We start from the raw sequence: 23,244 nt of genomic DNA, 5'->3' as shown, positions 1-23,244 counted from the left end.
TAAATAACACTAAGCACACACACCCGCACGGAGCCATCTTTAGTGTGTTAACATTGGGAAGGTGGGAGGGGCCGTGAAGCCGAGGGAACCCACCTGCGCTGTAAAACGTGCCCTCTTCGCAGCACCCCCTTCTCTCGTCAGACGTGGCCCTGGGTTCCTCAGTGCCTGAGGTTCGGTTCACAATGTCCACGCCTGTCTCTGTCCCCTCCCTCCTCTCCTCCCTGCCAGGTGAACCTGGTCTCCGAGCACATCTGGTGTGAGGACTTCCTGGTGAGGAGCTTCTATCTGAAGAACCTGCAGACCAACGAGACGCGCACCGTGACCCAGTTCCACTTCCTGAGTTGGTATGACCGAGGAGTCCCTTCCTCCTCAAGGTCCCTCCTGGACTTCCGCAGGTACAACGCGCGGCGCGCCGGCAGGGCAGTGCGCGCTGAGTGCGCGGCAGAGGGGGAGCGAGGCCGGCCTCGGTGCTCCTGAGACGCCCCTCGCGCCGAGGGCAGCGGCTGTGTCGGCGCCGCAGGGGGGAAGGGAAGGGAAGCGAGAGGCGGGAAGACTCCATTAACGGCACGTGTTAATTGTGAGCGATTTTCTAGTTTCAGAGGTATTAAAATGTGAGGGGGAATAGGCATCTTCGAACTGTGGAAATAGGGCCATTATTTTTGATAAGATTCTTCAGTTGACAAAGAGCCCAAAGTGTATGTGCCACAGGACATTGATGAATAAAGCTCGGATTTTTAGTTGGATTCTCATCTGGCTGCATGGGATGAAAGAGGTAACGAGCGCAGGCCCAGATACCACCCTGCGTGATCTTGCAGGGAAGCCCGGAGACACTTAGCCCGTGGCTGTCTGTATTTTTAGGGCTATTTTGAAACCGACCTTTTTTTAAAAATTCAGTTTTTTCTTCATTGCTCCAGTCAGCCAGTCACCCAATACGTTGTCTGGTTTGAGAGTGTATTTACTGAACTGTTGAAATGAATGCTAGACTCTGTCTTACAGGAAGAAATTGACAATGAAAAAAAAGCAGCATTTAAGACCACAGCTTTGATTGTGATAAACAGTCGGTCCGCATTGGCTAGGTGGTGGTGCTTAGTGAATAAACCACCACAAGGAAAATGAAATTGTCAACAGCATCAATGACGCAGCTCTAAATTGTATAGAATATGTCTTACATTTAACTGATCAGAAGTCTACCTATTGAGGAAAAGAGATAAATATCCAAACAAGGAGAATAAGAACAAAAAATGCATTTTAATCCAATGCCATGCCCCACTATCATAAAGTGACTTGATAACAATTACTCAGTCTTGAGTCTACAGTTATGTAACTGGAGGGAGGTTAACGAGACAAAGATTGTCGTAAGGAAGCGATTTTTGAATTCTCTGTGGAATTCTTGAATTTGTGTATTACAGATTCTGAAGCTTATTATGATACAATTTATTTTGCCTTTTAGTCTACATTGAAAAGCAAAATGCAGTTTTTTGTAATTTGAATCAATAGAAATCAATCAAGAGCCTCTGCAGGGAGACACATGAATCTGGCGTCACAGCCACAACCCACACTCAGTGGCCCCTGCCTGCCGCCACCTCCCCTGGGGACGCAGAGCGTAGATCCAGAGTCCTGAGTACATCCTAAAACAACTGCTGTACACAGCTCCTTCCTCACCCACCCTAATTTCCTGGCCATTATGTACATTCTGTCAATACAGATTTATTTCTAAAGACATACTATGTAGAAATCTTACATAATTTCCTGAAATAGAGTCTTCAAAAAACAGTCATTCCTGGCAAAATGGATGTAGCTACAAAGATGGCAATTCATCTTAACACCCCGTCTTTGCATTCATCCAGTGTGTTTGCACATATATGCATATGGGCACGTTGCTCTGTCCATATCCATATATGGACGGGAACATATACATCACCGACCCTCAGTGTTTATGATTCATCACCAAGAAAAATTGGATTCCCAAATTTCCCTTGCTCCAGGGTCTGAGGAGATACAGCCTAAGAAGGTTTTTATTAAATTCAAAAGCTAATGAACCCCCAGACACGGTTTTGAAAGCCACGTCAGAGTAGAAAGCTTTTCTTGCCTGCCTTACCTGGCACCGCCCAGCGTTTCGGCCAAGGCCAACTTTCATGTGTTATCTGGACAGTGGGTTTGAGCAAACACATTCTCAGAAAGCTTCACACTTAGACAAGCATTGCCGGTGGCTGGTTTTCTGTATAAAATAGCCACCCCGATTTCAGCGACCGGAAAGGTGAGACCCCTTCTGAAGACACCGGCCATCTTCATGCTGCAGCGTTTCTTATCTTTGAACAATAGACGACGCGTTCTCACTCTGGCCTGGCGCGTTCGCCAGGCACCGAGATGTGTGATTAAATATTTCTGGAGCCCAGAGGGAGCGCATTTACACTTTAAAGAGAAACTGCTAAGAGATAATTAGCATCACATGTGAGGGCTTTGCTTTAAAAACTCTCTCTCTCTCTCTCTCTCATTACTCTCTCCCTTCTTGCTGTGTGCAATGGCGCTCACTAACGCTGCTCACGGTAAAACGGACAAACCCTTACCTTGCCAGCTAATTAGCGGTGGCCAGTGTCATTTTTGTGATGTTGCAGCTAGTAATATGAGCCCAGTTGCATAGTCACAAAAGTGATCATTGGAAACTGTGACTGTACTGCAGGGGCGATGTGGGAAGCCCCTTTTCTGAGCCTCTAACGACCTCTGACCTTGCTTGCTGGTGCTTTGCATGACGGTGCGCTCTCGCCCGGTGACCCCTGGGTTGGTTTGTATCACTAATCGTTCTTTCTCAGTGAATTCCTGTTGTGGAAGTTTCTATAATATCAACTTTTCTTACTGTTAGAGACCTTTTGCTCACTGATGCTTTGTTCTGATGGAGTCAAATGAGACAGCTGTGTCACCTTCCTGAATAACTCGTGGTCTACATCTTGGGTCAACCGGATGAACTCTTGTGTTCAATATGTCGTGGTTTTCCTCTCTATTTGTGATGCTTTGCGTGTAATAATACAACTGCGTGATCCTTTGTAAATAAAGTCCTCAGCCATGCCACACCCTGTATCTACACTGCACATGTCCTTGACTGCCCGTGGGTTTTTGTAAATAGGTTGAGCACAAGGTGGGGGCTGGTACGGATATGAAAATTACAGCGAAACCTTCCCAAGGCCATCAGGCACAACATGTCAGAGAAAATGGTATCTTCCGTACACTGTGAGATAGAGACAGGAGTTTCGGGAGTGGGGAAGCAGGTTGAGGCCTTCGTAGCCACAAATTCACTGGCTAGGAGCATTTCCCAGCCAAGGGGGTTATTACTGCATTTTGCCAAAGCAGGAGCTGACCAGCTATCCATGAGCCACCGCTGTCTACTGACTTCTTATGCTGGCCTTTCCTCAAACCAGCACACTTTCTTAAAGGGTATCTGGTTTGGGGTTTGGGGTTTGGTTTGTTTTACTGTCCCTTTTTTGGGTGTACTTGGTCTCATGAGGAAAAAATGAGCAACCCCTGGTGACTGGTGGGTGTGGACCCAGAAGCTGAGCTTAGTCTCTGCATAGAGTGGACCACGAGGTGTGAAACACAGCAGGAAGCTGGAGGAGCAGAACTGAGGTCATTCCCATTTGCAAGATTCAGAGGCTGAGCCACGGCCAGTAAACTCCTCTGCCAAAAGCAAAAGGCCTTTCAAAGCAAAGCCACTCACCATTTGGTCTGATAGTTGAGCCTGCTTGATTCTACACGTGCACACGTGTGCACATATGTGCTCACGTCACACACATGCGTGCAGTCTCATGCACACACACATGGTCTTTACTGAGCTGGAGGGCTTCCCACCCCCATGCTGGGGTGCACCCCTGAGGCCTGGTATCCATTCTGTCATCAGGAGCCCTCGATGCTTTACAGCCTGAGTCAGGAGTGGAAAATTGTAGAAGTAGACATGAGAGGGTCTGTTTTCCAACCTGTTTATTCTCCAGGGACCAAGAATGTTCAAGGCACTCTGGCATACAAGTGCTGTTCCCTTTAAGGAGTTCACTGTTGCCTTCCCCGCCTCTCCCCAAAGCCTTCGCACCACCGCGTGCCCCGGAAAGAAAAACAACAACAAACACCTCTAACAGAAACGGTGACGCAGCCCTGGAGGCCGTTGCTGGTTGTGCCTGTGTCTGAGCCCGCCCCATTTTTGGGCATCAGCCTCGTGTTTCACAGACCGGAGGGCAGCACAGATCAAGTGCGTCCTGGCTAGGCTGTGGCCGCGGCCCATCTGCAGGTGGGCACGCCGAGTCCAGTCCCTGCAACTGCTCCTTCAGCTCCCGTGGTGCCCTCCAGACTGGGCGTTCACACTCCTGTTAGAAGGGCCTTGTTCTGGTAACTCCTCGGGGAATAGGAAGAGAGGAGGAGAAAGCTCTGTGGTTTGGGCTCCGCCGTATTCAAGCATCCCTCCCCTCATGCTCACTGGACACTCACCTCCCCTCTCCTTCCACGGCCACCCTGCCCCTCCTGGCTTCAAAGGTTTGTAGCAAAGCACCGGTTGATGGAATGTTTACTTTCCACGGACTCTTTGGTGCTGGCTAGGCAAGGCTTTGCAAAGAAACGTGACATTTTCCCATTGATGGTCCATACTTCCATTTTTCTTAATTTGTTTCTTGTAGGAGTTCATGCAGCACATTGTAGAACACTCCCCTTCACACATGCTTTATTCCAATAACCCGAGGTTCCGCCTTTAATTTTACTTATTCAGAAATAGTTCACTGACAACTTTAATGGACTTCATAAACATGTTTCATTGTTTCACTGAATTAAAAGAAAAACACCTGGATTTACACAGTGAATTTTAAATCAGTCCTCTGTTTTGATTTAGGGGTTGGTTATGAAATCTTAAATATATGCTCATTTCTAATTTTCACAACTTCTGATCTAAACTCTGAACAATGAAGTTGTTTGTATACTCAAAGTTATAAGCATGGAAGGGACTTGTCTTGGACTTCATAGAGGTTTCTCCGTAATTTAGATATCCTTACCAAAAGCTGACGGGTCACAAATGCCCTTAAAAATGCTGTTTTTAGACAGTATGGAAATAACAGTTTCCAATATGATGTCTGGACTGTAAGAAATTTTGAGCATAAATTGCAAAACTCAAAAATTTTAGTGAAGAATCAAGATGTAGTGTAACAAAAGGTCAAGTCAACATAAGCAGAAACAGAAAGAGGAGAGCCTGCAGGGGTGGGACGGGCGGGACAGGCCGGGAGTCCACTGGTTCAAAGCCTGGCACGCCTCCTTGGAAGAAGAAAGCAGTGTAAAGGTGTAACATTGGTTTTAAAGCTCCGATTAATAACGTCATGTTGAGAAGAATAAATGTGTGATATTATGCGTATGATTTTTATTTTCTCCGTCAAAACAAGTGATTGCAAAATGATTTCAAACACACAGACTTTGTGCTTTGTTTTAATAGTTGTTTTGGATAACGCAAAGTCTTAGTACACAACGATAATTTTTATATCTCTTTTTATTTCAGAAAAGTAAACAAGTGCTACAGGGGCCGTTCTTGTCCAATAATTGTTCATTGCAGGCAAGTACAACTTTTAATGGATTAAGAAGTTTTGGCTACCTCAAAAACTAATCTATGCAATTAAATACAGAAGCTTAACTTTCTAATTGCTTAATAAATATAACTAACTGGCACTTCTAAAGGAAACCAAAAATATAAACTTACTTTTCTATGCCATTTGGGTAAATACAATTGGGCGTTGCTTGTATTATGTCTGTATAAACTGCACATGGCTTGTTTTTTTTTTTTTTTTTAGCTCTATTGCCCACGCTGCAGTGCAATGGCTTGATCTCGTCAGGCTCACTGCAACCTCCACCTCCCGGGATCAAGCGATTGCGCCCGCCACCATGCCCGGCTAATTTTTTTTGTATTTTTAGTAGAGACGAGGTTTCACCATTTGGTCAGGCTGGTCTCGAACTCCTGACCTCAAACGATCCACCGACCTCGGCCTCCCAACGTGCTGGGATTACAGGCTTGAGCCACCACGCCAGGCCTCACATGGCGTATTTTCTAGCAGCCCACGGTACAGTGTCCTGCCTTCTACTCACCCATGAGCATGTCCTGCCACCTTACTTGTTCTTAAACCCTGTGGCCCCATGACACAGAAACATCGAGACAATGGTTTCAGCCTGTTGCATTGTCTCAACCACCAGGACGTTCAGCAGAGGCTCAGAACCCTCTGCAGATGGTGAGAAATGCTTGGGGCCAGTTATGTACAGGGACGAAATCTGTCATTACAGGAGGTACATCCACCTCCAGTTTATCATGTGGGTTCAGGCCTCTGGGTAAAAATTCAGTGACTCATATCCCTAAGTAGGTTAAAACCACACCAGTAAGAATAGATTTTACGCAAAGGAAACAACCTAATAGTACTGTCTCTGCTGGACTTGATACTCAACTCCTTTTGGTGAAGAACTCATATTCCATTTTTCTAGAACTGTCTTATAGAATGTTCCTCCTGCCTGGAATAAAAAGGAAACCTGTCTCCAAAGAACAAACACCAAATCTGTCAAATCCAATCAAGAAGCATGTGTGTTTTGTGTGTGCATTCCTGTCTATGAGAGAGAAGGATGAAAATAGATTACGGTTTGTTATCCTCACAGAGTAAAGTAGAACATCTTTTTTACCCACAAATGTATCAAGACAAGCAACACTTAGTTGGAAGATTTTTGAAGTATATCTTAAAATATTCATGTGAATATATGCTGTGCATAGGAGACAAGTGAGAAAGGCACTCAGCAACCAGAATGCTCACCGTGGCCCTTTGAAATGAGCAGTGAGGGTTACGTGGCGGCCCAGGCCGACCGCGTCTCCTCCTTGGTGATGCAGTGAGGGTGTGAGGATGTGAACGTGCCGTTTTTTAAACATTTACCATCCCAACTGCAGCTTTTTTCAACCATTTGTTTGAGGAAACGTTAAAGCCAAAATGCGCTGATTCTTTACGATCAAAAGATCACCTATAGGATTCCAGTCATTTCTTGGGATCACAGACGGCATAGAAAGCAGAACCGAAAGTGTGATATCTGCTGGGTAGTTACATCTTTCTTGAAGTCTTGAAATGGAAACATTTATTCGTTTTCCGGAAAGTCACAATTGATTTTGCTAGGATTATAAATGTAAAAGGTCCTCTGTTTAAAAGCCAGTCATGGGTGTGAACACGAGCCCTATGTACTTTTAAGAAGGTCTCTCAAACTCATGCAACCCAGTGACAGCATCTGCACGGGGGCAGGAAATGGCTTCACACATTCCTCATAAGAAAAGGATGATCCTGAGGCTACTCTTCTTCCAGAAAAAAAGGGAAATTTTTTTCCTTTGCTACTGTTGAAGTATTATTCAAAACATTTTTACAACTCTAGCCCAGATGGTAAATATTCCAATTATAGCTGGTGGGATGAGAAAGAGATGAAATGAGAGTGCTTTTTAAAGAGTAAGATTTAGTAACGACTGTTATGTCAATTTCTCCTTCTGAGAGGGAGGACCTGCGTTTAGAAGGGGTGGCAGGCAGCCTAGGGGGATGTGCCTGAAGTGTCCCTGCGTGCATGAGCCAGCAGGGCCCAGCCGCCCAGCGCCCTCCCCTCTCCGCTCGGGAGGTTGCCCGGCAACACTAGAGAAGGCACCTTGCGGATATTTTCAATACAAATGCCATCAACTCTGACACAGTCAAACGCTTAGTTCATTTTGTTCTGGCAAAATTTACCACATCTTTGGCCAAAGAGGGGGGAACAAGCAAGAGGGAGTCACATCTGAGCACAGCAGCTCATCCCACAAGCTTCTCGGAGGCTCGAAGCCCCCAGCGGCCTCCCTTCTCCCCTCACTTGGATTCTCCCAGCCCGCGTCCTTCCTCCCCCTCTCACATCCGCCATCCTTTCCTCTCGCCGGCCCCCCGTAAGCATGAAGGAAATGGACTGTCACTAGCTTTGTTGTGGGTCGGGCTTCCGTGTGGACGGCAGCACTTTCATTTCTCTCCTTCTGTTGGCAGTGACGGTGCAGGCCGGAGCGGCACCTACGTCCTGATCGACATGGTTCTCAACAAGATGGCCAAAGGTGAGACGCAGACACTGCCGCTTTGTTGTGGCTCAGAGCTGGGATGGCGTCGCTATGGCAACGTAGGGTGCCGTGTTCACGGGAGGCCCTGGAAAAAATTCGCTGCTTGTTGTCCCTCTGCTGGGCCGTAGGAAGGTGGTTTGCAGCAAGCACATCTGCTTCTGAGGCTGGTCGTTTGTTACCTGCCTCTGCGTGCCGAGCATGCACTGGGTCCTCTGTTACCTGCCTCGGTGTGCCGAGCACACAGTAGGTCCTTGACAGGTGTTTGCTGCATACGCTGCAGCGTTAACCTCAGAGCCACGGAGAAGCCACCCTCGGGTCCTTCAGTGTTGTTGCAGTGCAGAATGTCGCTCCAGTATTTGGTGTAACTCCACTGTTGTCAAAACGGTATTCACACTAGAGGCACACTAAAAATATCCGTTAGTAATTGCCATCAAATGTCAATCACCCCCTCTCAAATGAGCCTTTCAGCCCTCTTTGTGAATGTCCTTCTTATCTAGGGAATCTCTGTGCGTGCTGTGGGAGGCGTTCCTCTCGGAGACGGTGTGGGGAGTCTTAGACTTGAGGCCTGTGGTGGGAGAAGGACAGGTTTGGCAGAGCGGCAGCATGCGCAGACGGCGTGGGGAGTCTTACACGTGAGGCGCAGGGTGCGAGGATGGGTCCAGCAGCAGCGTGGGAGAGCAGATCTGTGCACGGGTCTGGCTCTGCCAGCAATGAGGTTTATCACTTTGGACAGAGCTTTTAACCTCTCTGGGATCCAATTTTCTCCTACAAAAGCATGGGGATTGAGCTCTGGCATTTCTCAAAAGGTGGTCTCCAGAACACCCAGCCTCTGAGGTCATCTCTTTAAATAGGGGCCAGAGAGAAGGCTCCCCAGGCAGGTGAGCTTGAGAGGAGGCACACACTGAGTCTGCTCCTTGGGCATCACAGGGCAGGTGTGCATGGAGAGGCCCCAAGGAGTCCAGGGCAGAGAGATGTGTCCAGCTTCCCTTCAGTTGACGCCTCCGACACTTACTTGAGAAGAGTCTGCATTAGCCTTGCGATACCCGTTAGCGTCCCATGGAAGGCGGGAGGCACCGAGGTGGTAGCATCCCACGGTCTCTTTCCCAGCTGTGAATAAACAATTCCCTTTGTCTCAACACACACACACGTATATGTGTTCATACAGAGACCTCCGCCTTCCAGAACATCCCATTCTCCATCACTGGCCCAGTGACAGGAGCAGCCATTGATTATAGAAACAAGTTTCTATACACTTCCACGAATGCCAGCAATTTTAAAATAAGCATTTTCCTTACTTCATTTTCTTCTGGTTAAAAAAAAAAAGACATAAATATGTGAAGATAAAACAACAGCCATGGCTTTACGCAGAAGGACTGGAGAGCCTGGGCAAGTTCTCCAGCGTCCTGCAGCAGAGGTGAGGGCTGCAGCCCAGCCCCACACCCCACACCTACCCAACACCGCCAGCATCCTTTGCTGGCTGCTGGGGAGAAATGAAATCAGTTTTTGTGCCACCAAATATCATTTTAAACACCCAAGATTAGTTTAATGGTGGGAATGTGCAAATAAAAACAAAATGCAAACACTCTGATAAAACTTTTCATCCTTTTTTTTTGTTTTGGACATGACACAATCCTAACTTTTTGTCATTTAAAAGTCCATTTTTCCTTGTCCATTAATGCTGCTGTGTCTTATCAAATATTTCTTTTCCTTTCCAAATTTACAGCTATTGGAGCTCAGAGCCATCCATGGAATTTGTATTTCTCCCCTTATCATGGGCCCTCCCTTCTTTCTCTCTCTCAGACAAAGATTTTTCTTCTCTTAAACCAAAATGTCTTCAGAACGTTACAGATCATTTGATGTAAGTGTTTCTGACCAAGCCTATGTTTGTGAACGTGTGATGTGGTGAGTTGCTGGGGGCACCTGTGATTCCAATGGAACCTGCGCATCCAGGGACCAGAAGCACAGGCAGGCGGCCGGACGCAGGTGACCCCAGCGTGCGTCTCCACAAGGATGGGATGGAGCCTGGGTTCTGAGTGGCTCAGGTTCACTCCACAGAGAAGGAAACATGGAGAAGTATGTCCTCGAGACCCCGGTGTGAGGGGCAGGGCTGGCATATTGTCCAGGCACCTGAGCCGCTGTTCACTGGCTCCACTGTGGCATGTGATGTCAACTCCCCTTTGAGAGTGGGCTCAGCTTTGGACAATACGCATGCAGCCACGTGGAACTGGCCGAAGAGGGCTGGCCTGGGGCCTTTTCTAAGATTGGTGACCCCCCTCCTGTTCTTGACCTGCTCCTCTTTCCCTGGGGCGTGTGCGGTGTGAAATTCCCTGACCCAGGTCCCAGGCCACGGTCTCAGGAGAGATCAAAGGGCGGGCAGCCCCTCTGCTGGCTGAGGTGGGCCTTTCCCAGGCCTCCACACTGAGAGGCGCCGGGGTTTTGTTCTGGTGCAGGCTGGGCCCTGCCCGTGTCGCCGGGCGTCTTTGTCTGGCCTGAGAAGCTGGAGGCCCCCATTGCAGACCCAGCGTTTCTCAAATGATCAAAGGCCCAGAGCCTGGACGTGAAACCTTTCTTCCCATTTCCCTTTCTGTAAAGGAATGCATTGCAGAAGACCAGAGAACGCCCTTCCCAAGCTTCCCGGGCAGTCGGGCAGTGCCAGCGCTGGTGTTAGGGCCCTCCAGTCCTGCGTGCAGGGCCTCTGCATGCTTTTAGCTCCACCAGCTGCGGCCGCAGACAGCAGAGCAGCACTTGTCCATACAGCCCATCAGGGATTAAGGCCTTTGGGCCTAGTTGAAGGGCCTTTAAAAACAAACTCAGAATAGTTGAAGTTCTTTCTCTACTGTCTCGTTTAGCAGCAAGTAGACGATGATGCAGTTTGGAATGAAAGTCAACAGGCTCATGTTCTGCAAAGGGTTTTGTGGCAGGAAAGTAGGCACCAATCTGTGAAGCGCTTACACGTGTCATTTCTGTGGCAGCAGATGCGTTTCTAACTCATCGATAATAGACGATTGTGTAGGAATCTGTTTTTAGGTAGCCTATTCCTCTCTCATTGAAGGGCTTGGCTCACATGTAGCAAAAAATGTTTTTTTCAAGCAAGACATTTTCCAAGGTTGTGCCTTTTACATTTTTGTCAGTGACTTCACTTACTGAGGGTATTTTTCTACTTCCCCACAATTTTTTAAAGGGATGAGGAGCAACCAGCACTGAGGGGCTGCTCCCCAGAGATGAGGTGGGCTGAGCCATGCTGGGCGGGGTCAGGCTTCACTCCCCAGGGGCCAGCACAGAAATGCAGTGGCTGAGAAGTGTGGCCGAACTTCCACGGCATTCCCACCAGGGTCTGCGCCTGGGCTGGAAGAGGGTGCCTGTGGGGCCCCAGGTACCATGGAGGCCATGCCAAGCAGACACCGTATGATCCCCCAGCAGCTGTGGCTGTTGACAAGGTGCAGAGTGAGTCTGGGGGGACTCATTTCTTTTGTCTGGCAGGAGCCACAGACTGGGAATTGTGTGTTCCAATATGAATCCCCACGGCTTGTGAGCCCATGCTGGAGCGACCTTTTAAACTTCAGCTGGCTAGGAGTACATTCCTAAGTAGTCTCACGGCGTGAATGTGAGTGGACGGTGGGGTGTCCACACGGGCATAGACCCAGCTCTCAGACTCAGCGACTGGACACGGTACTATTTTGTGTGTGGATACACATCTCCTTGCCTACGCGGATGGATCATTTCCGTTCTTCTTTGTTTCCCTGAATCTGACTATACTACCCACCTCATCTAAGTGAAGTGATACCGCGTCTGCGCTTCCGTGACTGGTATATGTCACTTTGCATAATGCCTTCGAGGTTGGCCTGTGTCGTGGTGTGTGTCAGCACTAACTTCCTTTTTACGACTGACTCATATTCCATGGCATGGATGGACCGCACTTTGTGGATTCATTTGTGTATTAATGGACAGTGCCGTTGTTTCCGGCTTTGGGCTGTTGTGAGTAATCCTGCTGTGAATGTGGATGTGAGGGTGTCGACCCGCATCCCTGGATATGTCCCTGGGGCGGAATCGCCACGTCGACCGTAATTCTCTTACCTCTTGGCTGTTTGATTACAGCCCTTCCAGTGGATGTGAGTGGATCTCAGTGTGGTTTTAGCATGCATCTCCCTAACAACTACTGATGTTGAACATCTTTTAATGGCTTATTGGCCATTTGTATATCAACTTGAGCAAAACAGACATTTCAAGTCCCTTGCCCATCTCTGAAGTGGGCTGTTTGTTTTTTGTTGTTGTTGAATTCTGAGAGTTCTTTATATATTCTGAATACTACTCCCTTATCAGCTATGTAATTCGCAAGTATTTTCTCCCATTACATCGGGGTTTTTTACTCTTTTGATAGTGTCTTTGTTACACAAAAGTGTTCAATTTTGATGAAGTCCAGCTTACTTTTTAAAAAATATTTTTCTTGTGACTCACACCTGTAATCCCAGCACTTTGGGAGGCCAAGGTGGGTGGATCACCTGAGGTCAGGAGTTCGAGACCAGCCTGGCCAACATGGCAAAACCCAGTCTCTACTAAAAATACAAAAATTAGCCAGGTGTGGTGGCAGATGCTACTCGGGAGGCTGAGGCAGGAGAATCACTTGAACCCGGGAGGTGGAGGTTGCAGTGACCTGAGATCGCACCATTGTGCTCCAGCCTGGGCAACAAGAAAGAAACTCCATCTCAAAAATATATATATTATTTTTTTTCTTGTGCTTTTAGTATCATACCCAAGATATATTGGCCAAATCCAAGGTCACAAAGACCTTCTGCTATCTGTTCTTAGATTTCCTCCTATATTCTCTTAACTTTTAAGGGCAGGCCCAAGTAGTAGATGGAAAGTTGCCTGTGGGAAGCGAGAGGGGCCATGGAGCAGAGAGCCTGCTGCCTCGAGCATGTGCGGGAGCACGTGGTCCTGATCTGCCGTGTGGTGATGTGGGAGCACGTGGTCCTGATCTGCCGTGTGGTGATGTGGGAGCACGTGGTCCTGATCTGCTGTGTGTGGTGACGTGGGAGCACGTGGTCCTGATCTGCCGTGTGGTGACGTGGGAGCACGTGGTCCTGATCTGCTGTGTGTGGTGACGTGGGAGCACATGGTCCTGATCTGCCGTGTGGTGATGTGGGAGCACGTGGTCCTGATCTGCTGTGTGTGGTGATGTGGGAGCACATGGTCCTGATCTGCTGCGTGTGGTGACATGGAGCACGTGGTCCTGATCTGCTGTGTGTGGTGATGTGGGAGCACGTGGTCCTGATCTGTGGTGTGTGGTGACGTGGGAGCATGTGGTCCTGATCTGCTGTGTGTGGTGATGTGGGAGCATGTGGTCCTGATCTGCTGTGTGTGGTGATGTGGGAGCATGTGGTCCTGATCTGCTATGGTGACGTGGGAGCACGTGGTCCTGATCTGCTATGGTGACGCGGGAGCATGTGGTCCTGATCTGCTGTGTGTGGTGACAGGGAGCACGTGGTCCTGATCTGTGTGTGGTGATGTGGGAGCACGTGGTCCTGATCTGCTGCGTGTGGTGACGTGGAGCACGTGGTCCTGATCTGCTGTCTGTGGTGACGTGGGAGCACGTGGTCCTGATCTGCTGTGGTGACGCGGGAGCACGTGGTCCTGATCTGCTGTGTGTGGTGATGTGGAGCACGTGGTCCTGATCTGCTGTGTGTGGTGACGTGGAGCACATGGTCCTGATCTGCTGCGTGTGGTGACGTGGAGCACGTGGTCCTGATCTGCTGTGTGTGGTGACGTGGGAGCACATGGTCCTGATCTGCTATGGTGATGCAGGAGCACGTGGTCCTGATCTGCTGTGTGTGGTGACGGGGAGCATGTGGTCCTGATCTGCCATGTGGTGACGTGGGAGCACGTGGTCCTGATCTGCTGTGTGTGGTGATGTGGGAGCACGTGGTCCTGATCTGCTGCGTGTGGTGATGTGGAGCACATGGTCCTGATCTGTGGTGTGTGGTGACGTGGGAGCACGTGGTCCTGATCTGCTGTGTGTGGTGACGCGGGAGCACGTGGTCCTGATCTGCTGTGTGTGGTGACGCGGGAGCACGTGGTCCTGATCTGCTATGGTGACGCGGGAGCACGTGGTCCTGATCTGCTATGGTGACGCGGGAGCACGTGGTCCTGATCTGCTGTGTGTGGTGATGTGGGAGCACGTGGTCCTGATCTGCTATGGTGACGCGGGAGCACGTGGTCCTGATCTGCTATGGTGACGCGGGAGCACGTGGTCCTGATCTGCTGTGTGTGGTGACTGGGAGCACGTGGTCCTGATCTGCTGTGTGTGGTGATGTGGGAGCACGTGATCCTGATCTGCTGTGTGTGGTGATGTGGGAGCACGTGGTCCTGATCTGCTGTGCGTGGTGACAGCAGAACGTCTTTGTCGAATCGTGTTTTGTGGCTCCCCGGGCTTTGAAGGTCCCCAGACTTTGAAGGCCAGCAGCCCTCCAGAGCCGCCTTGTTCCATACAGTAGCCACATGTGGTTTCTTAGACTCACTAAAATTGGATAAAGTTTACAAGTCAGCTCTTCAGCTGTACTAGCTGCATGACAAAGCCACGGTGGCTACACCAGGCGGTGAAGCTGGAAGTCACTCCTGCCCCCACAGCAGGTCCTGGGGGCCACACGGCTCCAAGGTGGCACTACGGTGGCTCCTGACTTCACTCTCACCCTCTTCTCATCTCCCTGGGCCCAGCCCCATCACCCCTCGTGTGCTGGTCTCCCCGCTCCATTTTCTCCTCCTGATTAGGTGTCACACAGCAGTCAGTAAGATGCTTTAGACAGAAAGACCTTGGGTGCCTGCCTCGGCCCTGGAGCTGTCCCCAGAGCCCTGGGCAAGCTGGCCACTGCCGATCCCCCTTGGTGGGCCACTCTGCCTCCTTTGGCTCCAGGACTCAGGGCTTTGCAGGTTCTTTTCTGTGGCGTGGGGGGTGCACCCTTCCCTTCCCCAGGGTGCATCCCCCACCCTCTATCCTCTCTGGAGTCCCACTGGTCCATTCCTTCTCTGGCAGATGCCAGGGTAAACCGTGAAAGTGTGGCTCCAGCTGATGGCAGGGCAGCGTCCACTGCATGCTGGGTCCACGCTGATGCTGGTTTGGCACCTGCTGCCTGCCAGGCGTGGGTTGTGAGAGCAAAACAGAGAAGCCCCATCCTCCTGCTGCATCTTCCTGCTCTGCCGAGAGGCAGGTAAGGAGTCTGTGGCTGCAGGGTGGTGGAGAGCAGACAAGGACACTCTCAGATGCAGAGATGGCAGCTTCACTCACGGGCTGTCCTGGGGCTCAGGAGGGCCCACAGAATGCTTTTCACTGAACGGAAGGGGGCCCGAGGGGCCCTCCGTTCTGACCACTCTGTTGCAAGCTGAGGAAGCAGTTCTGGGAGGCTGGGTGACTTGCCTCAACGCCTCTGGTCAGCCAGGGTCAGATGCAGAACCCTGCTCAATCTGCAAAGGCTCAGGGCCCCAGAGGGAGGATGGTGGAAGGCACACGGCCCCAGGGACGGCGCTCAGAGGCACAGCATGGTGTGTTCCAGGGCTCCAGGGACAGAGGGGCAGCTTCGCTGGGGAGTTCCTTTGGGGCTCTCATGGAAACTACCGGAAGAAGAGGAAACTGAGGGCCAGTGGTGAGGCGCCTGGGCCGCCGAGCTCAGCTCTCTCTGGGCACAGCCTGGAGTCTGCAGGGAAGTGGGAGAACCCAGGCAGGTGCTGGAGGACCAGCCAGGCAGTGCAGAACCAGAGGGCGGGGAGACCAGCCGGGCAGTACAGGACCAGAGGGCGGGGAGACTGGCTGGTCAGTACAGGACCAGAGGGTGGGGAGACCGGCCGGGCAGTACAGGACCAGAGGGCCGAGGGGATGGCATGGCCGGGCAGTGCAGAACCAGAGGGTGGGGAGACCGGCCAGGCAGTACAGGACCAGAGGGCGGGGAGACCGGCCGGGCAGTGCAGAACCAGAGGGCGGGTAGACCGGCCAGGCAGTACAGGACCAGAGGGTGGGGAGACTGGCTGGTCAGTACAGGACCAGAGGGTGGGGAGACCGGCCGGGCAGTGTGGGACTAGGAGGGCAGGGAATGGAGCTGGAACTGAAGAACAGGCCAGCTCAGCCACGGGGCCCAGGAGAGGGTTGAGCCAGACAGAGCCACACATTTGGGTGCGGGCACCAAGAGAAGGAGGTGCAGGTTCATGAGGCTCAGCCTTCTGCAGACGAGACTTAGGGGGACGCGAGGGCTGGGCAGAAGTGGGAAAGCTGAGCAGACGTCTCGCTTTTATGTTTGGCTGAAACATGAAAACACGAAGGGCCAGTGGGAAAGGGACCTCACAGACACGTTGGGCCCGCGGTGTCTCTTGTCTCGCTCAGGCAAGTTTCAGGCTGAAAAAGTGCCCAGAATTGGGTGAGGTGGGAGGAGGGAAGGGGAGAGGGAGCCTGTCTGCACCTTTCTCTTCAAGGGAGAAGTTGCCTTCGGTCGGGCAGCAGCAGGGCCTCCTCTGCTGTGTGTTGTTTATTTTCTGTGCCTTTCCTTCCCCTGAGCTATTGTGGTGCAAGAGAAACAGTGAGGGATGTGGAGCGTGAGGTGTCCCCAGGTTCCCGGGCCGGTCTGCAGTGCCCTGTCCCGTGTAAGGGGCAGACGACGAACGCTGGTTGGCGCAGTGGTCCAGGGGCGTGGCTGACCCCACCCAGGCGGGGCAAAGGCGGACCCTGGTGTCGATCGCCTGGTGGGAGCGTGTGGACAGCATGAGACCCGCTGGTCTTGGGGAACACGCTCTGGGCATCCCTGTGGGCAGCACTGCCCACCATCCTTCGATGGTCTCCTCGGGGGTCTTCGTCCCTGTGCATGGAGCCGTCCTCACTGAATGTACCAGCTCACAGGTCTCCCACCTTCAAGGGGTCTCCCACCTTCAAGGGGTCAGGCCAACCCTGCTGAGCCAGGGTTCACATAGCCTGGCTGCAGGGGCTCCTCACCCACTCCAGGGTCTGATGTCCTCACCTGGGCTGTCCTCCGCTTCTCCTCATGGTCACGCAGACACCTCAGGCCCATTGGACACCGCAAAATGTCGTTCAGGTCCCACCTGGCCGAGGGCTGTCCCTTCTGCAAGCTCCCTCCTTGGTCCCAGGTGCTGGCACCAGCCCATCCAGGCCCATCCAGGCCCATCCAGGCCCTCCCCTCCCTCCAACACAGGCCTTGCTGGCACACATTTAGGGGTCAGACCACGCCGGCAAGAGCTGGACGAGGCCACAGCGAGGGAGCTGGCGGCAGGTGGCCCCTGAGAATGTGGGAGAGAACACAGGAGAGAGACGGGGCTGGGGGGGCCACAGCCCTGTCGGGGCAGCTGTGTCACTGTCAGGATGTGCCCGAAGCACTGGTCCCTGAGTCCACGTGTTTCTGTTCAAACTCCTGTTTGGAAATTCGGGAGGGGATCAAAGTCCTGCCCTCCAAGGTTCCCGTTGCAGACGCAGCTCCACGGTCCAGCCTGGCCCGGCCTGTGCACTCGCCTGCCTGATTCTACTCCCTGCTGCCCGGCAGTCACTCCTTCATCTCAGTCCCTGGGTCCTCTCCGTCCTCCTCTGTGCGCATCTTGCTCACAGCCTGGTTGCTCCATTTCCTGAGGCACGGCTGCCCTCCCCACACAGTCTGTGGTCCCCCCTCCATCTCCCCTCCTCTCGCTCCCACCCAGTCCATCCTTCCCTCATTCCTCTGCTCGTCCAGCCCCCGCCAGTGTGTTCTGCCACTCCCTATCCTGGGTTTCCAGGGGCCCGTGTGGAGGGCTGCAGGGGTCTCCCTGTTGTCCTGGAGGCGCCTCCCAGTGCATCGTCCCTGCCTAGCCCGCAGGCCCAACATCCTCCGTCCAGACCCTGAGAGGCTGTCCCCAGAGGCAGCAGGTCCCACACGTCCGTTCCTAGCGCCTGAAGTCCAGGCACATGCAGCCTGGCCTTTTGGCAGTGGGGCTCCCTCATAGTGTTGAGTAGGATGCTGGGGGTCCCCCGATGGAGTCAGGGTGCTGCAGGGGGTCACACGCTGTCCCGTGGAATCAGTAATCCTCATGCAAGATTCTTCCAAATGCACAGCAACTGCGTGAGACAGAACGTGCGTGTGGGAAGGGCAGCGATCCCGTGCAGTGTCACGCGGCCCCTCGGCTCCCTCCTTGGCCTGTGCTTCCGTTTCTCCTGTTTCCGAGGTCAAATGATGCAAAGTGTCCTTGACCATGAGCCCACGGGCATGGGACAAGGTCTCTGTGCTTGCACTGTAAGCCACGGAACTGAGTCAATGCGTAACTGGCCCTGTCCCCAGCCCAGGCACTTTCTGAACCCAAAATAGACTCAGAGGGACCGAGGCAGCTGCCGGCCCTACAGGAGCAAGGGGGAGGAGAGCCTCGGCTGTGTACCTGCAGGAGGGATCCTGCCAGACCCCCGTAAAGGCCAGGCCCCCGGGAGCAGCAGTACCAGCAGTCAGTGCAGCCTGGGAGGGGAGCTGGCTGCATGCTTCACGCATCCCCGCTGGACCAGTGCATGAGCACCTTTTGGGTAAAAGGTGCAAGTGGTGTATGCGTGTTCCAGGCAGCATGAGAAGGTTTGCCCTGGGTGGGCCCAGCTCCTGTTCTCCTCCACCTGTTCAATATTCACAATTTGGTGTGATTGTTACTCAGCTGCAGACGGCCTCCTGAACACCATTGACCGCACATGCTTGTTGATTCTGACATAGGTGTTGAGGACCTAGCCACATCCTGGAGGCCCCCATGTGGGTGTGTGTGCTCTGCACTGATCTGGGAATGACTGCGTGTGCCCCATCACACGGATGCTCCAGGATGTACCTCAGCACTCCCCTGCCTTGGGGCTCTCGTGCCGCTCCCAAACCTCTTCTGTCAGCACAGACGCTGCGTTTGCATCTCGGTCCTGCCCCGGTGCCCTGGCACTGGTTGTGCAGGGCAGGTAGGTGGGATGGCAGCAAACTGCGGTGGGCACCGCGTCGCACCAATGTGCACGTGTTCACACACAGATAGGACTCGGAATTGTGGAGCCATCGTATTCGTCTTTCCCTTTTAACAATCCCCCCTTGAATCGTGAAGCTGTGCTCGCCTGCACAGGGGTGCAGAGGTCCGGTGTCTCCGCGTTGATGCTGCCAGCACCTCAACAGTATTATGGGGTGGTCCAGCAGTCGATAGAAACTTATCAGGATATTTTTCACAATTCCCTGTCCTCCTGGAGTATTAGGGGATGGTGACTTTAAAATGACAGTACTCATTTATACACTTCTACATTTTCTTTAACTTATATTTTTAATAAGGATCTGGAGGCATTTCAGTTTCTCCAAAAGAAGGATTTAGAATTTGTTCAAAGGAAAAAAAAACATAAGAAATAGCTAGTTTGTTATTATTCTGATCTACTTGATTTTCAAGTGAATAAGATGCAGATTTGCCTCCTTTGATCCCAGCAATATGCTACAACATAGACAATATAATTTATCTAGAAGGTCAGCAAAAAAAAACCTGCTTATAATTTTCATAAGTCTTTAGTTAAGATCATCCAGGAAAGGTGTGAAGTAAAAACTCAGCACTGAAGGCCCAGGACAGTGTGTGTGTGTGTGTGTGAGTGTGTGAGATGGGTGTGAGTGTTGTGTGGGCGTATGCATGCCATGTGTACCTGTGTGTGCATGCACGTGGGTGTGTGCATGTGTGTGGTGTATGAGTGTGTGATATGGGGTGTGGAATGTTTGTGTGCAGTGTGAGCTGTGAGTGTTCTGTGTGTATGCATGTGTATGATGTATGTGTGTGATCCTGAATGTAGGTATAAAGGATGTGCATGTGTGATGTGGGGTGTATTGTGTGAGAGTGTGAAGTGTGGGTGTTGTGTGTGTGCACGTGTGATGTAGGATGTGAGTGTTGTGTGGCGTGTGCGTGCCTGTGTGTGTATGCATATGTATGACCTATGTAAGTGGGGTGTGTGTGTTGTGTGGTGTGTGCATGCCTGTGTATATATGTGTGCATGCATGTGAGTATATATGAGTGTGGGTGTGCATGTTATGTGAGCATGTGCATGCCTGTGTGTATATCTGTGTGCATGTGTATGTATGATACATGAGTGTGGGGTGTGCATCTTGTGTGGATGTGTGCATGCCTGTATATGTGTGTGCATGCTTGTGCATATGTATGACATTGTGTGTGCATGTGTGTGCATATGACATGAGCGTAGGGTGTGCATGTTATGTGGGCATGTGCATTCCTGTGTGTATGTGTGTGTTTGCGTGCATATGTATGACATGTGAGCATGGATATGTATGTTGTGTGAGTGTGTGCATGCCTGTGTGTATATTTGTGTGTGTGTGCATATGTATGACATGAGTGTGGGATGTGCATGTTGTGGGCGTGTGTGTGTATGTGTGTGTGTGTGTGCATGTGCGTATGTATGATGAGTGTGGGCTGTGAGTGTAGTGTGGGCATGTGCACACATGTGTATATGTGTGTGGGCATGTGTGTATGTGACATGTGAGCGTGGGGTGTGCATGTTTGGGTGTGTGCATGCATGTGTGTGTGTGCATGTGCATATGTATGATGTGTGGGGGGTGTGTGTGTGGATGTGTGCATGAATGTGTATGTGTGTGCATGTACATATGTATGACGTGAGGGTGGATGCGAGTGGTGTGTGGTGTGTGCATGCCTGTGTGTATATGTGTGTGTGCATCTGTGTATGTATGACGTGAGTGTGGGTGTGAGTGTTGTGTGGTGTGTGCATGCCTGTGTGTGTGCACATGTGCATATGTATGACCTGAGTGTGGGTGTGTTGTGTGGTGTGTGCACGCCTGTGTGTGCACACATGTGCAGATGTATGATGTGAGTGTGAGTGTGAGTGTGGGTGTGTGTGTTTGGCGTGTGCACGCCTGTGTGTGTGCATGTGCATATGTATGATGTGAGTGTGGGTGAGTGTTGTGTGGTGTGTGCATGCCTGTGTACCCATGTATCTGCATGCGTGTAGTGTGTAGTCAGTGCCAAGTGGCGTCCCTGAGACCCAGGTCTGGGGAGGGCTTGAACCGTGTGGGGCACCCAGAGCATCCCCAACCACAGTTACCTTGAGCCAAGTTTTGCTCTGCCAGACGTGAGGGGCTCTAGCTTGACCTCTGCACCCAGTCCAGTTCTGGGGTCACCTCGGCTGACATGGAGAGCTAGAAAGATGGGGTGTCTGTGCCCTTCAGAGCCCAGTCCTCCCACAGCGTGAGCTCCAGACAAAGCAGAAACATCGCAGCCTGGGTGAGTGAGGAGCTCTGCGCTCCTGGGGCACGGGAACTGTTCCACTTCGTTCCTTATCTGGATTCGTAATAATCACCATTCGTCACGTATTTGAATGCATTTAGTTAGGACCAAGCTTTTCTTCAGTTCTTCCAGAGGGTAGAGTTGAGAAAATTTTCTCCTGCAAGTAAAGGCCTCTCTCTCTGGAACACTTGGCACACATTGTCGTTTTTACTTTCAAGAAAAAAAGAATACATTGCATCCCTGCAGTTTGCAAAACCTCTGAGTAAAATTGTAATAAAACTTACCTGCGCTCATGCAGTCATTATCCATGAACAGGCTGCCGGAAGCCACGCAGAAGAATGACGGTCAGGAGACGGCAACGATGGCCCTCCCGGCACACCCCATCCCTCCGTGTTCACTGTTTACTGGGAGGATGTGGTCTAGGGCCATGAGCTGAATCACACAGCTCGGTCAGCCAAGAGCCAGAGTCCAGGAGAAATCAAACAAGCCTTGGAAAGAGACACCGGTGGCATATTTGCTTGGTTTTCTTTAACTTCAAATGGATTCTTTCATTGTGACAGATAGTTTTAATACTTTAATACTAATATTCTTTTAATGGCTTTTGTTTAATGGTTAACATTTTTTATCTAAAGCTAAAAAAATCCCTCTGTTGTCTTACAAATGTATTTAACCAATGTATAAACTTTTAACCCAATGAGCCCTGAGTGAATTAGAAAATAACAATGAGAGCGATTTACATTTGCTGAGCTTGGCACGGGATGGTACCCAGTGGCCATTCGGGTGCCAGCGGAGCACGCAGAGCCTGGTGTCTGTGGCTCCCTCCCTGGTCCACTAACACGAGAGAGGTGGGTCTTCCTGGGTGTCCCAGGCACGAAGGTGCAGCCCAACCCAAACTGACTCGGCCGGTGCTCACCACACTGGGGCACCCACCACACTGGGACGCTCACCACACTGGGGCACCCACCACACTGGGGCGCCCGCCACACTGGGGCACCCACCACACTGGGATGCTGAACAAGATGGCAGCCTGCGTCACTTCCCTGTAGATTCCCGACGTGGACAACTCGAATTAAACCTGGTCAAGTAGCAGAAAGTGGCTCCACTGAGTCCATTCATTTCCCTGGTGTTTGAATCACCACGATGTTTCTTAGGTGGAAAGCGCCTGGAACTTCTCCGTGGACCCCACGCTCTGTCCCCGGTAGACATCATTGAGGTTCCTTTCTTTCCTTCCATCTGGATTTTCTTTGTGTGTGCGCTGACTCCTCGATTGTTTGCAGGCTTTTCGATGTGAGCGTCACACCACTGGGCCTTTCTGTTTACCTGGAATTTAACTTTCGTTAGCTGCTCCTTCACCTTGTCAGCAAAATTGGATTTTTCAAGACAGAATTCTATTTTAAATGCACTAGAGGGAGCTTTCTATGCAGTGGAGGCTTTAAATGAATCCTTTGACACTAAGAAAAGCCTTTTATCAAGTGAAGGGGGACACACGCCCACCCTATCCCACCCTACCCACCCAGCAGGTGCTTTATCAATGCCAACGTTGTGCCCCTGCCCGGCCTGGCCACACCCATGCTCAGGAGGGCACAAGAGCGGGCAGGATCCGGCACCCGGCCTGGCCACACCCATGCTCAGGAGGGCACGAGAGCGGGCAGGATCCGGCGCCCAGCCTGAGCCTGGCTATCCAGGGTCTGTCCCTTATGAAAGATCTCATGCATGGGCTCTATGAAAGCTTCTGTCTCCACCGCACTTGAAGTAAGGAGTTAGTCTTAATTCTGGCATGCAAGAAGCAGGAGCCATCCACAGCAGACAATTGATTTTCCTACTGCATCATTATGGACCTAATGTTGGTGCTGCACACTTTTTAAGCGTTAACTCCGTTTCCTCCGCTCTTCAGTTTTGGT

General features: G+C 51.3%; 1 protein-coding gene and 1 non-coding gene across 5 annotated transcripts in view; both read left to right on the top strand.

The window, feature by feature from the left end:
- PTPRN2 (protein tyrosine phosphatase receptor type N2) overlaps positions 1 to 23,244 on the top strand; it is a 1,029,630-nt gene that overhangs the window by 991,519 nt on the left and 14,867 nt on the right. For all 4 annotated transcript variants that reach the window (XM_055347412.2, XM_055347413.2, XM_055347411.2 and 1 more), the window contains 3 exons: positions 229 to 395; positions 5,516 to 5,569; positions 8,028 to 8,092. In XM_055347412.2, coding sequence (XP_055203387.1) covers positions 229 to 395; positions 5,516 to 5,569; positions 8,028 to 8,092 — 286 coding nt within the window. The remainder of the gene's footprint in view (positions 1 to 228; positions 396 to 5,515; positions 5,570 to 8,027; positions 8,093 to 23,244) is intronic.
- On the top strand, positions 2,582 to 2,668 carry MIR153 (microRNA mir-153). Its single transcript, NR_106213.1, has one exon. It is a non-coding gene; the product is annotated as a microRNA mir-153 (primary transcript).

Source organism: Gorilla gorilla, chromosome 6, assembly GCF_029281585.2.
Source record: "Gorilla gorilla gorilla isolate KB3781 chromosome 6, NHGRI_mGorGor1-v2.1_pri, whole genome shotgun sequence".
Lineage (NCBI taxonomy): Eukaryota > Metazoa > Chordata > Mammalia > Primates > Hominidae > Gorilla > Gorilla gorilla.
The sequence above is the reverse complement of the archived record's forward strand: the minus strand, read 5'-3'. Positions and strand labels throughout refer to the sequence as shown.